The sequence below is a fragment of the Trichosurus vulpecula genome, chromosome 7 (assembly GCF_011100635.1).
Source record: "Trichosurus vulpecula isolate mTriVul1 chromosome 7, mTriVul1.pri, whole genome shotgun sequence".
Taxonomy (NCBI): Eukaryota; Metazoa; Chordata; class Mammalia; order Diprotodontia; family Phalangeridae; genus Trichosurus; species Trichosurus vulpecula.
The window spans coordinates 17,353,925-17,370,636 of NC_050579.1; the positions used below are offsets into that span (position 1 = coordinate 17,353,925).

Sequence of the window (16,712 nt, forward strand, 5' to 3'; positions counted from 1 at the left end):
CAAGTTGCCAGCGATCATGTTCTCTTTCCCCCTTTCCTGTTTTTTTTTTTTTTAACAAAAAGACCACTGTGCCCTGCACTTGTTTTTATAAGTTTCATTCTTCCATTTCCATCACAAAACTTTCTTTTGTTCCCTTACAGGGAATAGTGCACATTTGACATTTTTTATTTCTTTTAGACTTCAAGATTAGGCTTGAAACCAAGGAGTCAACTCCACAGCCAAACCTTTCTGAAGAAGAATCTTTACGGGCTGCAGTTGAAACAGTCCCAAAGGCCAACTTAGGAGAAGCCAAGGAATGTGGTGGTCAGTTAGAAAGAAGACCTCAAGTAAAATATTTGGGTCAGATGATTATTACCCACAAGAAAGATCCTCATTGTAAAGAATATGGAATAAAATTTTGTCTGACCCCGGTCCCTGTTACAGAACCAACTATTCTTAAAGAATCCCATAATAGAGATAAAAGTGGGAAGAGCTTTTGTCCAACCTCAGTCCATGTTACGGAACAGACTATTCCTGAAGAATCCCGTAATAGAGATAGAAGTGGAAAGAGCTCTAAGCCTTCTTCAGAACAAGTCAAAAGTAAAAAAGGTTCTTCAAGTAAGAAACTCTTTGAGTGTAATGAATGTGAGAAAAGTTTTGTCCAATATGCACAATATACTCAACATCAGAGAATTCATTCTGGAGAGAAACCATATAAATGTGGCGAATGTGGGAAAGCCTTCAGCCAGAGTGCGTGCCTTACCAGACATCAGAGAATTCATACTGGAGAGAAACCCTATGAATGTAAAGTATGCAGAAAATCTTTCAGTCGGGTTTCCTCCCTTACTCAGCATCATAGAGTTCATACTGGTGAAAGACCCTATGAATGTAACGAATGTGGAAAAGCTTTTAGTGACAGCTCATCACTTACTAAACATCAAAGAATTCATACTGGAGAAAAACCTTATAAGTGTAATGAATGTGAGAAAGTCTTTAGCCGACGTTCAAAACTTATTCAACATCAGAGAGTACACACTGGGGAGAAACCCTATGAGTGTCACGAATGTGGAAAAGCCTTCAGGTGGAGTAACTACTTTAACGAACATCAGAGAATTCATAGTGGAGAAAAACCATATGAATGTCCTGAATGTGGAAAGTCCTTCAGACAAAGTAGAGATCTTGGTCAACATCAGAGAATTCATACTGGGGAGAAGCCATATGAATGTAATGAATGTGGGAAAACTTTCAGATGGGGTACACACCTTACTGAACATCAAAGAATTCATACTGGAGAGAGACCTTATGAATGCAACGCATGTGGAAAAACCTTCAGGCAAAGTGGACAGCTTACTAAACATCAGAGAATTCATACTGGAGAGAAACCTTATGAATGTAATGAATGTGGGAAAACTTTCAACCAGAGCATATGCCTTACTCGACATCAGATAGTTCACACTGGACAAAAACCCTACAGATGTAAAGAATGTGGAAGATCTTTCAGTCGTATTTCCTCCCTTACTCAACATCAGAAAATGCACTGTGGAGAGAAAGCTTATGAGTGTGATGAACGTGGGAAGGTCTTCAGTGACACATCGTCACTTACTAAACATCACAAAATTGATAAAGGTGAGATATCATAGAACCGTAATGAGTCTGAGAAAGACTTCATCATGAGTTCAGTCCTTATTCAGCATCAAAGAATTCATACCTCAAAAAATCCCAGTGAATGTGGGGAAGCCTTTAGGGGGAATAAATATCATACTGAATACCTAGGAATCCATATTAGAGGGGAAACTATATGAAGGTAATGAATGAAAGCCTCCGGCTAGAGTATACACAAGATAGCAGGGAATTCATTTTGGTGACTATCTGAGTTTCTGCCTATAACATTGTGCCCCTTTCAATAGCAAGTGTCCAGCATGTATCCATCTTCTGTTTTAAAAAAAATCTTGCAATTGAGTATGCCCTGACTGCAAAAACAATCTGTTATTTAATTGTTATTTGAACTCATGGGTTGGTTCAGATTTCCCTAACCCTTGAGTGCCTCCAAATGTTTCATTCTCGCTCTAGGCTCTATTCTTGCTTGTCTGATGCTCTGTATTTGAAACCTAACCTTTACCTGCAACTTTTGTTTCTGCTGTTTCCGTTGGCATCATGGTTCCTTTTCTTTGACTCATCAAATTGACTTTTAGCCTCTTACTTTGACTCTTCTTTGCTACCTGTGTGCCCAGAGGTGCCCCTCATTTATTGTTCATTTACTCACCAACATTTGGTCAATATTGACTGACCTGTTGTGGAATTCTTTGCATATTCCTGTGCAGCCTGAGGGTTTGGAGAACCTGGATTCTTTAATCCATACTAAAGATCTGACTGATAAAGTGACAGAATTTCATGCTTAGTCACTTTTTCATGAGCTTATTTTTCCAGAAGTGGTAAAAAGGTGGGCTTCCTTTCATGAAGTCACCTATGAGAAATCTCCTTTATTACAGGGAAGCTATGTATTATCTTTAAGAGTATTCAGTTAAGAGCATTAGCCCCTTGGGCTAATCAGCTACCTGGCACAGAAGGCAGACCTCTAGGAGGGTGGCAGATCACTGATTAATGATGCTGGCTCATTTTTTTTTGTCCTTAGCCATCTTTTTAAATGAGCTAACTCTGTTGGACCAATTAATGGAAAAGCTGATGTTATCCATGTGGTATGAGCTGACCACCCCAGGATCATCCTTCAGTGCCTGCATATCATGGGCCACCTTTTGACCTGGATTGACCTTTCCTTTTTAGCTGTCATATTGGCCTCTCTTTCCCATCACACTTAACTAGGAGTGGTCCATGCACTTCAGTTAAGGAGAAGTGCCTAACCTTGGTTGACACCTGGAGAGAGAGAGAGAGAGAGAGAGAGAGAGAGAGAGAGAGAGAGAGTGTGTGTGTGTGTGTGTGTGTGTGTACGTATTTGTGTATTGTGTTGTCGGGGAGGGGTTGGGAAAGATTGTCAGCAAAACTGCTAGGGCTCCCTCCCACAAGTTTAAATCAAGACTGTTCTAGAAATTTCCATGTAGAACTAGTCTTCTAAACTCTGCGTTCTGGACAGTGGTGATAGTGTGCTTTAATAGGTTCCAGCCATAATAAATTTATATAGATTTTGAGGAAACAAAACTAAAATACATATTGGCTACTTAAGTGGAATTTTGTTTTAAAGTCTAGCATGCAAATAATATCTCTATATGGGGAATTTGGTGGGAATATGGAATCCAGAAATCCTTTAAACATATATATGTATAAAAAAAAGAATTCAAAAGTGAATTATAACTTTCCCCATTCCCAATATTGAGAAGCCTGACCTGAAGATCAGGAAGTTCCAAGATGTTAGGTTGCATGGCCCTAATTGACAGGTACTTCCCTCTAAGGCAGAAAAAGGAGAGCACAAAGTGTATGTGTGTGTGTGTGAGAAACCAACACTTCTGTCTTTCCCAAATGTATTAGAGGTCATATTCTTCATACCTAAACTCATTCCAAGATATCTATGCTTCTCCATTAGCATGGCTGCCAGGGATCTAGAGATGCATGGTTAGGCTGCTAAAAGTACAGCCCATGGACCAAAGGCCACCTGGTATACAAATCCTGCTAACTGTCCTTGATCTACTTGCTCCTGGGTTTCTAATATAGCTATCCCAGGATCACCAAAGAGGCTCTTTCTTTTTTCTTGGATGGATCTCTTTGCATGTCCCAATTTCCATCAACACCATGCCTTGGCACAAACTTCGCATCAGGCAAGAGTCTCCATGATAGCAAAGCTGTGGCCGCAGCTGTGCCAGGCAGCAACATATACATGCAGGATCCTGCAGCTACACTGTTCACAATTCCTCTGATTTCTTCAGTGAGTTCCAAGCTTAGGTAAATATGTTTCTCACATTCTAGCGTCTCAACTGCTTAAATGATCAGGAAAAAATTAGCCTCAGAATTTCTTATTTAGTAGGTTTGCATTGTGATCAGTGATTGAATTTATGATGAAAAAGAGCCCTCTGCTCTTTGAGAGATTTCTCTCCAGTCAGGCAGCAATTTAAAGGCCTGGTCAAAGCAGAACCCACCAGTGTCCCAGGCCTTTAAACAAGGGCAGGGCTCAATCTTTGACCATTCCATCTCATTCCAAGCAATAGCAGGACTTCTTTTGGGGAGCAGAGACAACTAGAACATCAGCCTGTCTATGCATTCCATGGGTGTGGTTAAGGATAAATCCATGAAGCAGATACATCCTCCTTCTGTCTGATTTACTGGATTGGGAACAGGCCTAGGATCTGGACTGACACCCCAATGTCCCCTAACCTCACTAAGACCACGATGCTTAATGTGGAGGAGCCTCAAAAACTAGATAGGGGTCATACCCACTGATCCCTTTTAGAATGGGTAAGGCAACTAAACCTAGCTTAGATTGCTAACAGGCAGCTCACTACCTTGTAGGCAACTAGTGGGTAGGAGAAATTGCAGTTGGGGGCATTGGTAGACAGTCTTCCCTTGTGCCCTTTCTTTCCCTGAAAGGTTGGGCTCATGAGGTCTGTTTCCTGCTGTAGTAGCTCAAGCTTCTTGATTATCATGTTAATATGAGGTGAACTCAAGGGATCGTAGGATCATAGATTTGGTGCTGAAAGGGACTTCATCTAGTTCACCTCCTTCATTTTACAGACCTATGTAAAACATCCTAGAGAAGCTAAGTGCCTTACCCACCATCATTCTGATAGTAGTAGCATAACCAGAACTTAAACCAGGTCCTTAGACCCCAAACCTGGCGTTCTTTCCACCCTGCTGCTCTTGAGTATCTAAGATAGCTGCGCTCCCTTGCTCAGATCCTTACCACTTTCCTGGAGGTGAATATGCTCATGTTAAAAAATGAATTTAAAAGTGTTAGTATTTTAATATTTTATCATCTTCCCTGATACGTTAATATTGCTTCATTATGACTGTTTTTAGTTTTTGAAAAAGGGATGAAGAAAAGGAAGGATGATGAAGCTAGAAAGGGGCAGAGACAAAGTGGGAGGAAATCTGGCAGTTTGGGGGCCACACTAAACTGAAGGAGTTTTAGCCTGAGGTGAGAGGATGTAGGAGGAATTTAAAGCAGTAATGGAAACATGGTGAGAGCTTTATGAAAGCCCCTGAGACAGAAGTGAGGTAGACTAGGAGGGATGAAGAGGGTGGGAAATAGATGAGACAAGACCAGGTAGAAAGTGCAAGCGAGCCCATAGAGACCATACCTAAGAGGTCTCCAGGGGTTCTGTGCCTCTTGACTTGCCTAGCCTAATGAATGATGTAGGGCCTCATACTACTTGGCTGACTTCCTTCACTGGATCCCAGCTTGAACTGAGTCTTCTGGTCATAGACTTAACCTGGTATTTCCTTAGAGGTCACCTAGGCCAGTACCTTCATTTTATAGATCAGGTTATGTGATCTCCAAGGTCACAAAACTAGTAAATTCCAGAGCAGGGTGTGAACCCAGGGCCTCTCAACTTCAAATGAAAAGCTCCTGCTACACCACACCGTCCCCTTGTTTGTGCGTTATCCAGACATGATGGGGGTCTTGAGTCTGGTTTTTCCTAGCCTTGATATTCAGTGCTGGGTAAGCAGGATTTTCAACAGTCTGTGGGATTGGGAGCTACCTGAGCCCAATTCAAAATCAGTGCATTGTGAAATACATAAGGATCACATAATACATCTGGTGATATGAAATGTTGTTGTTTGTACTTCATTCTAGAAGAAGACCATGACATCAGGAAGGTGATGCCATGACTTGCAAGTGAATTAGATTTAAGTGAGAGAGGGTTGTGCAGTCACCAGTCTCAGTCTCTCCTACTGAGCCATCTGGTCCACTGGCAAGATACAGATCAGGACGACTGGAGATGGCCCTGAAATGATACGAAATTACCTAGGAATGAAGGAGACTTGTCTGTTACCACAGCGTCTTCCTTCCCCGTGCTGTACACTGGGCACATAATTGAGTTCTGGCCCTGAACATCCATCCAATAAACACCAGGCTTTCTTTGAAAAAACAGTAGATCTATTTGTTTACTTGAGCAGTAGCTCAGCAGCCTTCCAGATTGTCATGAAGTAACAGCTCTCGAGGCATATGTTCTTATTTTACGCTGATGATATAATGCAAATTTGACTTGTAAGGAACAGATTTGCTCAAACTCGACTTCTTGGTAATGTTATTCTCTTGCTTGAACATCAAATGACCAACAGGAATATAGATGAGGAATAGATGAGCACGGCAGTTTCTTTTTCTAGAAAAGTCAATTTTCTCTTTCATATTCTCTCTCTCCTTCCTTCTCCACTCTCACCCATTGAGAAAGCAAAAAGCCATTACAAATTTGTGTAGTCATGTAAAACCAATTTCTGCATTAGCCATGTCCATTTTTTTAGAAGTTCAGGAATTTTTACATTTGCCTAAACATATCAGGCATGGAGTATCAGAAATAACACCAAAGGATAAACAGTTGCAACCAACAGCTTTAAAAAAGATTTACAAGCCAATATCCAGAGGAAAATGAAAAAGACCAGCATTATTATTCAGCAAGATAAAACAGTTTGAATTGTAGACCATCATCAAAAGGTCCTTAATAGCTGGTTTTTGAAAATTTAACTTTTTGTCTTATCTTCAGCTAATTATATATGTGTATATTTGAAATTGAGTTAAAGTTGGGGGTGGGGTGGGAAAAGCTCTTCCAAAAGCATGATTAGAAATAATGAAAGTATTTTCATCAGAAACGAATTAATAATTGGAAATCTTAACAACTCAAAGTAAAACTAAGACCTGTTTCCCTTGATAGGTGTAGGTAGTTTAATGACATGTTTTGTGCAAACATTTTATCTCCCAATAGATTCATAGACATCTCAAAAACCTCCCATAGAAATGGTCCAGAATTGGAACTGATTGCTGACTTGATTGACAAGTCTGTATTTGAATGTTTTCTTCCATAGGTACTTGAGAAATAGCAGTGAGATTAGGCTTGGGCGGCCTCAGCAGACTGCCTGCTCATTGCTGGTGAGGTTTTGTACATGAGAAAAGATGCTCAGGGCATTGTCGGTAGGGAGTGGGGATCTTTGGGTGAAGGAGGAGGTGGACTAGTCATGTAGGAGAGGGAGGGAACTCTATATCTATCAAAGTCTTCATCATTACTGATACTTTTCCTTCTTACACCTCCTTCGTTTCTTAGAATAGCACTGATGGAGCGCTTCCAGGTTGGAAGAGTACTTTATATACGATCTCATTTGGTCTTTACAACAGCTTTCCTTCTGAAGAACGTGCTAATGTTATTTTCATTTCCAGATGAGAAAGCAGGTTGAGAGATTCAGGACTTCCCAGGGTTACAGACCTAATATGTTTCAAAAGCAGGATTTAAACTTCTTGATTCCAGGTCCAGAACTCTCAGTTGCCTAGGTCATAGATCTAGAGCCAGAGAGGACTTTAGGTGCCTTCTTACCAACCTCTTAAGCTTTAAGTGACTTAGCCAAGGTCTTGCAAATAGTAAGCCACAGCTGGCAATGTATCCATTTCAGTCACCCAACAAACTGTCACTTGTAACAAGGAAGGAAGCACTTTGACAAACCTGGCCAACACTCGTCAGCTAAGACACATGGGTGTACAGTGTCCTCAGCCCTAGGTTTTCTCATCAGTCATTACAGTTATAAAACATTGTTTCTTTTTATTGTTTTTTATGCCTGCGTTGAAGTCACTGTAGAGTGTTTGCTTCACAATGCATAAGTTCACAGGGGTCTTCCCATGCTCGTCTGTGTTCCTAGTCACCATTTCTTATCAATTAGTAATGTTTCATTACATTAATATTCCAACATTGCTTTAGCATTTCCCTGATTGATGGGCATCTGCTTTGTTTCCAGTTTCCAGTGCCACAAAAAATCCTGCTATAAATACTTTGGTATATAATTTCTAAAGAAGACCAGAAGCCACTTAAAATCCAAAGGCAGAGAAAATGTGAGGACCCCAAAATTTATCATCTGAGAATCCTCTCCCACCACTGAAATGTCCCCTAAACAATACTCTTTCCCCTGTCATTGCCACCACTGCCACCATCACACTCCTAAGTTTTCACCAAATTCTTTGTCTTTGAGACTTAATCTCAGAAATTTCAGGTGGTGTAAGAAATTTCCTCAACTAATTGGAAGAGAATTTGACTTTCCTAACATGTTACTGTGGACCCCTCCTCCTTTGTTATTGAAAAGATTTGTAGCTTGGCCAGGGTAGCTACTCCTTCCATCCCTCCAGCCATGCCAGCCAGTAGACCCATTTCCTGTGGGCTCAAGCTGGTGGCCAACAGGAAACTGCTTGTGTCTTGCAGTTCCTTACAATTGCTGCTGATGCTGGGGTGTGGTGGTCACCACTTTCTTAGGTTATTGTTCTCAGTGACCAGCCATGGTGCTCCCTCACAGCATTAATTGGCTCTGCCCAGCCACTATCCAAAGAGCCTGCTTTGTGCTCCTGCTATACCCAAGTCAGTGGGTAAGATAGTCAACTTTTGTATCCTCATGTCCATGTATGTATTAAAGGGTCTCTGGATTCCATATGACAATTAGTGAGAGAAAACACTGCCCCCTCATTGGACTTAGTCACTCCAAAGAGCCTTTTCAAAGGGCTCTCAGTCCCAGTGGTGCTTGTCCCCCAGTGGCTCCGGTGGGTCTTTGTAGTTAGCTGTTGATCCATAGTTCTGTGGAGCACTTTGAAGAGCCCTTTTGACTCTTGGTGTGCCCAGCGTGGCCTCATCCTGTAGTCCCTTCTTTCCCCACTAGGTATCCAGAGCCCTCTGTCAGGGAGTTGAGCAATGTTTGGGGGCACCATAGCTGGATTCTGGGAACTGTAAGCAACCTGATGCTGGGGTAGGCTCATTCAGCCATCTAATTCCCATGAATGCTGTAGTGCTTTTCATGATCAGTGGCAGGATCAGGCTTGTTAGCCTTTCCCAATAATCCTGCACCACCTATCTTGGGTCTAACTAGATATGTTGGAAGCATAGTCTGATCTGTGACAGGGAGGCTGATGAGCCTGTACCATCATACTGTATGTTGTCATGGCAGTCCAGAAACTCAAGACTGCCATCTTCCAAAACCTGTTGGACTTTGGGCTCTTGGTCTGTCTGGATTGGTGTCTATTCCTCAGACCATGATCAAGACATTGAGTTAATATTTGCCCACCTTTGCAAATACTGTTCTTAGTTTTTGAAAAGTGCTCTGGTCCTGACCAGAGTTCAAATCCAGCCTCAGACACTTGACACTTAACTAGCTGTGTGACCTTGGGCAAGTCACTTAACCCTAATTGCCTTGCTTTACCCCTCCAAAAGAAAAAGAAAAGTACTCTGGTTTAAGTTTGAGGAGATGGGGCACATTATAGAAGCAGCATGGTAGGAAGAGCCTTGCAGTCTATGCCTTGTTTCATCCTGTCCTGCCTACATGTATACTACCCCCACGATCTAAGTGGAATTATATTCCTAAAGAAGGCATTATTGGGACTTGACAGAATAACCTAGACGAGGCCTGCTTCCCAATCAAAGCACTCCTGAGAATCTCAGACAGCCCTTTAGGTGAGCATATGTGAGTTCTCATTGGTGAGCTTCAGGTGACTTGACTGTAATATAGCCTACATTACCCCAATACTAGATCCAGGGAAAAATCAGGAAAACCTATATAAGAATCCTAAGTAGAAGAAGCCTATTTCAAGTCATAATCTGCAGATAGTCTAAATAGAGAACGTTATTTCAATTCAGCCTGTGGTTAACCTAACCGTGAATCCAGCAGCCTCAAGGCCTCCAGCACCCAAGCATAATTGATCACAGGGATAATCACTCTGGTGTGCCTCAGAATAGGACGCTGCGTCTGATAGCCTCCTGTATATAAACTCCAAGGGAAACCTTGATGGCTGTCTTTGGCCTACATCATCCACGTGTGACTGTAGGCACGTGGAACTATGTAAGAGACTGCCTTTGGTCACCTGCGATTCATGTTAGTTGTTTTGTTCAGACATAGAAGATTTCTTCTCAAGTCAAATACCACGTTGTGAAAATTGTAAGTCAGCTACATCCCCAGCCAGCTTCCCAGAACCCGTAGTCCTCTGGGCTTTTTATAGTTATAGTCGATAAGGCACCCTCTCATTTGTAGTTAGTCAGAATTTGGCTTCTTTCATCGCATATCTAAAGGATGATTGTAGCGTCCCGGGACATAGTGGGTAGTAAAGTTAAGTGATTGTAAGCTTCAGTGACATAACTTGTCTGCAAAGTGGGGCAGTACTGATCTACCTGTCCTGGGGACCGTCTGAGTCTCTCTGACATCTATAAAGTTGGCAAGATGCCTCAAAGTGCTCCAGAGCTTGTGGTCAGTATATATGAAAAGAAGGTGCTTGTGGGCTACGTGAGGGGAGGCAGAACGGCAGCAATGGTATCGGGAACCTGGCCATTACCCGGGTGGCCTGTGGGGTTTGGCGGCTGTTCAGAATGTTATGCCATAGTCGCGCAGTGAGCAAGACACATCACAGAGTGTAAGTTTTAATTGGAGAATTTATTAGCCGGCGGCCGTCTGGGGCACAAGCAACCCAAATCAGAGCGGCCCCGAATGAGCTCAGGGGGAGACTTTTATACCGAATTAATAATGGTTGAGCAAGCAAAAGGGTACAGAAGCCGATATTTCCTTTAACTGTATGGGTCGTTGCACAAGGGTTGGGCACAAGGAACAGGGATGTTAGCAAATGTTCGTCTTTGCATAACCTTATCCTTTTTAGCTGACAGGAACAGGCCTTGAGGGGCCCTCGAGGCCTAACTGCATTCATGTTGCCTTATTATTTTACTGTTTGGGGGCAGGGGCCTTGAGGGACATACCCTTAACAGGACTTGTTTGTTCACTTAGGTTGTGGGTCAATTCCTTGTTCCTTAGGCCATAGTCTTGAGACAGGGTCTTGTGCTAATTCAGGTTGAAGCAAGAGGGTGGAGGTCCCTTGGGGGATTACAGGAATGTGTGGCAAGGCATTTTCTTCTTGGTACATGGATGTGTGCTGTAATGCAGGGAGGGGTCAACAACTGTCCTAAAACAGGCTTCTTTATTATAGTTCTAAACCGCAATCTTAATTCCAAGTATCACAAGGTCAGCTTGCAACACTCCCTGCTAGTCGTCTCCTCTGGCGCTGTCATCACCCTCCTGCGGGTCTTCAACACCTCACACCTGGACAATTGCAATACCTTAGAGTGTCTTCCTGCTCCAGTCCCATTTTCAGCCGGATTGATCTTCCTGTAGCCTAAGGCTGACTATGTCATCCCCTACCCCCACCCTCACCCTCATTCAATAAACTCCAGTGACTTTCTATTGCAGGATCAAATAGAAAATCCTCTGACTTTTAGAGCCCTTCATAGCCCAGCCCCTTCCTCCCTTTCCACACTTCTTTCACTCCCCCCCCCCCCCCCCCCCCCCCCCCCCCGCCACCCATGTCAGCTTGGTGACACTCCACTCCTCTCCTTGCTGTTCACTGATTATGACAGTCTGTGTCCCAACTCTGAGTTTACCCTGGCTGTCCCCCTGCTCTCCCCCTCCATCTCTACCTCCTCCCTTCGCTGGCTTCTTTGAGTCCCTGCTAAAATCCCAAAGCCTATCCCAGTCCCCCAAAATGCTAGTGCCTTCCCTCTATTGATTAACTCCCATTTATCCTGCCCTTATCTTGTGTGTGTACGTATTTGCATGTATCTCTTGTTACACTGTGAGCTTCTTGAGAGCAGGAACTCTTACCTTTTCCTGTTCCTGGCCAGTTCCTGGCATACAGTGGTTGCTTAACAAATGTCATACCTTACTTCTCTCCATGTTCTCTGCCAGCTAGGGATCTGGGACTCCCAGCTGTACCACAGATAAGACATTGTGTCTCTTGATGGAGCTTGCTCCTTGACTGGGCCCATGCCTAGAATGATCTCCCTTGTCTCCATCTCCATCCAGGCTTTCTTGGCTTCCTTCATCCCAATACCAGCTAAAATACAGCCTCCCGCAAGAAGCTTTTCCCAGTCCTCCACATAGTGCCTTCCCTTTGTCTTCCCCATTAGACTGGGAGTAGCTTGAGAGCAGGGACTGATTGCTTGTTTGTTTTGTTTTTGCCTTTCTTAGTTTCTGCAATGCTTATCACCAGGCATACTGAAGGTGCTTAATAGATGTTTGTTGACTTGGTCCAGTGGGTAGGTATGATTGAGTGTTTCATGGCCCCAGGGAACAGCTTGGACATTGGGGGTTTTACCCAACGCTTCACTCACAGAGGCTATCATGATCCTGTGCCTTCGTGTGAAACCAGCCATTACTAAAGCTCAGTGCTGCCCTGCTGGGCTTTCCTGAGCCTCCTCTGGCAGAGGACATTTTCCCTTTTAGACATTGAATCTGCTAGTTAATTGTTTGCATGTTGTCTCCTCTATTAGACCATGAGCTCCTTGAGAGCAGGAACTGTCTTTGCCTTTCTTTGTATCCCCAGCGCTTAGTAGGTCTAGTGCCTTGCACATAGTAGGTGTTTAATATGTTCATTCTGTCTCTATACCTCTGCCCTGGCTCTGCCTCTTAGCTTCCCTGGCTTCCATTAAGACTCTGCCCACATCCTTCCTGCAGGAAGCTTTTCAGGTCAGTCTCCCTCTTCCCAGCTGCTAACACCTTCCCCTTCCATGTTACTGTTCTTTACTCTCTGTATATATCTTGTATATACCTAGTTATTTACATGTTATCCCTCTCATTAGAATGTACACTTGTTGAGGGCAAGAACTGTTTATTGCCTTTCTTTGAATTTCTGGTACTTAGCAGTTCCTGGCATGCAGTAAGTGCCTAATAAATGCTGCCTGTTGTCTGTCTGACTGCAGATGTATACTGCCATTCCTGGAAAGTAGATCCCTGTGATACTCCTGCCTGATGACACCCGTCCCAGGCCCCCCCCTCTCCCCACCCCACTCCACATCTGTGTCATCTTCACTATTAGAATGCACATGGGGCTCTCCAGCTTTCTGTCTTTCCCCTGTGCTTAGCCTAGTGCCTGGCGTTTAAGAAATGCCTTTTCACTCATTCTAGCACCATAGTTTGATATTGGTAATGTTTCAATATTCAATGGTGCGGATGAGGGATTGTTAGGGAAAGGGCCCTCTCTTGTGACAGAATCTCGCCTGACTCCTGTGATTTAAAGCAATTGGGTATGTTTTCTAGAGATGCATCACGTGCTGTTACAAAATCTCAGATGCTGCCCACTTCTGTCATGGGGTTGGGATCGGCCGTCCATAGTTTGTGTAAAGTGCCCACTGCCTTTTTAAGATGTTGTGCATTAGTTTCTGCTTCTGGAGCCTCAGAGAAATTGCCATAAACATTCTGACAGAGTATGACTCTTACGCATTGCTTGTTTGACAAAGCTGTGAACTGTGTGTATGTATTTTTGTTGTATAAATTTGTCCATAAGATTTGATGCTTTTCAGTGTATTAAAATGTTGAATAAACTGTCTTTGCTGAGTGCCAAGAATGAAGGGAAGGCTCAAATGGATGTTTAGAAAGCAGTGACAGATTTGGGGCTTGAGGAGCCCCCTCTTATGTATTTACAGATTTCCCAAGAACTAGGGCAAATGCAATCTGAACCAGGCTGTGTCCCTGACACAGATCAGTGGGAAACTTTGGAGAGAAAGTTCTCATTTAATTTTGAAATAAATGAATAAACAATAAGTCAAAGAGAGGTGGTTTGACATAATGGATAGAAAGACTTGGTTTTAAGACACACTCTGATGTGTCGTCTTTGTGACCCTGGCCCAGTCCCTTAACTTCTTGTTTCAACAATCCAGCTAGCAGCTTCTGTGGGGGTGTAAGATCCACCAGCACCCAGAAAGCTGCCAGCACAGGTCCTTTTGATCTGCTTTACTTATGGAAAGCAACATTAAGGGGTTAACAATCTTACTTTAATGCAGCATACAAATAACATCCACCTAGTTCAGGGGAAAAAGGCAGCACCTTGAATTACAGACCAAATACAATTTGTAGTTATCAACCTCTGAGTGTACAGCCAGGGAGCTCATTAGAATGGCTGTCCAAGCCAGAATGCTAGCCTCTGCACTTATATATCCTGTTCAGGGCCCCGACCTCATCCAGGCTCCCAGTTGTCTCAGTGCTGAGAAATACAAAAACATCCCACTTTATCTGCCACATTCAAACAAAGGTCAGACTCATTAAAGGTCAACAGCAAAAAGTTCCACCTTAATTACTATTACACTTATCAGTGGCTTGAGTAACTGACATACTCTACTGTGAGGGAGGTATCACTGCTTTGGTGAGGTTGAATTCCTCCAATTAAATCACAGGCCTGGAGAAGGGGACAGAGGAGAGGAGAATAGAGACTAGCTATGTTATTTGGAAATCATATTATGGGGAAAATGTCATATCTCCTTCAAAGAGAAAAGATAGTTTAGAAATAGTGGTTGATATACTAAGCTGCTGCCAAAATATCCTTCAAACTAGAAATTAAATGTAAGGGACAGGGTGATGCTGTGGGGAGCCCCAGGTCTAGTTGATGTGGCCCCCACCAATTTGATAGGATTACAGGACATCCTCTCCTCTTGAGGGTTCAGGGAACTCCTCTGATTGGTCTCCAGTGGCTGGGTCTGCCTCCAAAATGATTGGCGACTTCATTAGCTGAGATGCCAGCTTCACCTTTTGGGCTCTCTCCCCTTCTAACCTCCAGGCTAGTGCAGTGAGGTGGCAGGAGGTGTGGAGGGAGGAGATTCCTCCTATCCCTCCCACCCTCAACTCACCAGGAGCAGAAAATGGCAACTGGCAGAAGCACATGGTGGGATGTCTGTGTGTGCTCAGGTGGCCTTGGGAAATCCAGTGAACATGCCTCCATCTTGATTGGGCCAGTACATGCCAGTAGAGATGGGAGGAGGGAACAGAGACATCCATGAAGAATGGAAGGGCTTGTTCTAGGAATGGGAACAATTGAATCTACATGTGCCAGGTAATGAACTCTCTGTAAATACCCTGAGATTCTGGGAGGTCATGTGCTTTATTCTATTCTGTACCATTCCACAAGTGTCCACCACCCCCCACTCCCCACCCCCCAGTAATTTATTAATGTATTTGTGTGCTTGGCTTTTTATTCAGAACCTGAGTTCTTTGAAATTTATGCTGAGTAGACTGGAAGTGCAGGTCAAGGTAGACATTTTTAGAACTGGCCAATGTAGGGATTTGTTTTACTTGACATATTTATTTATTATAAAGGAAGGCTTCCATTTGAAAAATGGGGGTTGGTACATAGTGAAAGTGATGCACAAAAAAAATAACCCATCACTAATGAAATATTTTAAAAATGCACTGGATAGGAAAGGGACACAGATAAGCAAAGCAGTGTTTGTACTATCATGTAAACTTAATATATGGTGTTCTTAAAAAAACAAACTGTAAAAGAAGTTTGATTTCTGATAACAATCCTCTTTTTTGTGGTTCTTTGCATATTGAAATGTTTATGTTTGTTGATATTTGTCAAGTTGATAATAAAAAAGAAATTGAAATTTAAGGAGTGCATGGTGAGTCTGTGCTGCCTGGGAACTCTGTCCGTGCAGCTATTTGTAATAAATGTAACTGAGAGATCTGATTCAAACATAGTGCATAAATCTGGTCATTGGGCAGGACTGTGAGGTGAGCTCATGGACCTTCCTGGCCACCTTCTGGCTTTGTTTCCTTTTCTGAGCAGAGGTCAGAGACCAGAGTTCCTGAAAATGGTCTTTCCATGCAAACTCTAAGCAGGGTTGGGGAACCACCAGTCTAGAGGCCACACATCACCCTTTAGGGCCTTGGGTGTGGTCTTGTGACTGAGTTCAAGTTTTACAAAACAAATCCTTTTATTAAGGGGATTTGCTATGTGAAGTTTGGATTCAGTCAAATCACTGCACTTGAGGACCTAGGGGGCCACATGTAACCGCAGGTTCCCCAGTCCAACAGTCTAAAGGCTCTAAAATATCAAGTTCCATGTAGGGGTGGGCCAAGAGATCCAGGCTCTGCCAACTCTACCACTGAGTGCCATGAATGGCCGACCCTCAACATACCTTCTGATGGAGTCTGATGTGCTGTGCCTACCTCTTGTGCTTTTTATGGTGGGGTAATAAATGTGGCCCACAACCAATATCCATATTGTGCATTGAGTTGCCTGTATGGGAGCCTCAAATCTTATTATACACTTTGATGAAACATAGGCATAAACCAGACCCAAGCTTTATTTTAGAACTTTCCCCCAAGTAAAACTTATGAGGGGACAAGAAACAAAAAGAGAAAGGAACAAATCTTCTTGGATTCAGGCCCCCAGGATTAAACTTAATCTGGGTGAGACCAGATTTGGAAGGGGAGTGGGGGTGGGAGGAAATGGGCCCTTGGTCATGGGCGACACGTTGAATGAATGAATCTTGAAGCAACCTCAGTCTTTGTCCTCTTAATGAGATGTCAATGGGCATCCCAAACTCTGCAGAGAGCTTCTTTAAGCTTCCACCTACGGAGGGGCATAACTGCCCTGCCATCTTGTAAAGAGCTCACAAACACTTGATTTATAGAACTGCCTAACACTTCTTCCCACTCCCTTACCCCTTACACATAGACTCCTCTGTGTGGCATTCAGTGCCCTTCAAAACCTGTCTTCAGCCTTGCTCTCACATTAGCTACACTCTAGGCAAACCGGCCCACTTGCTTTTCCCATACACAGTGCTCTGTTACCTCTG

General features: G+C 43.2%; 1 protein-coding gene across 1 annotated transcript in view; it reads left to right on the forward strand.

Moving 5' to 3' along the window:
* The first annotated feature begins 332 nt into the window (after positions 1 to 332).
* LOC118857064 (zinc finger protein 883-like) overlaps positions 333 to 16,712 on the forward strand; it is a 41,711-nt gene continuing 25,331 nt past the window's right edge. Inside the window, exon 1 of the mRNA XM_036767658.1 lies at positions 333 to 1,605. Within this exon, the coding sequence (XP_036623553.1) occupies positions 345 to 1,605 (1,261 nt within the window). The 5' untranslated portion in view covers positions 333 to 344. The remainder of the gene's footprint in view (positions 1,606 to 16,712) is intronic.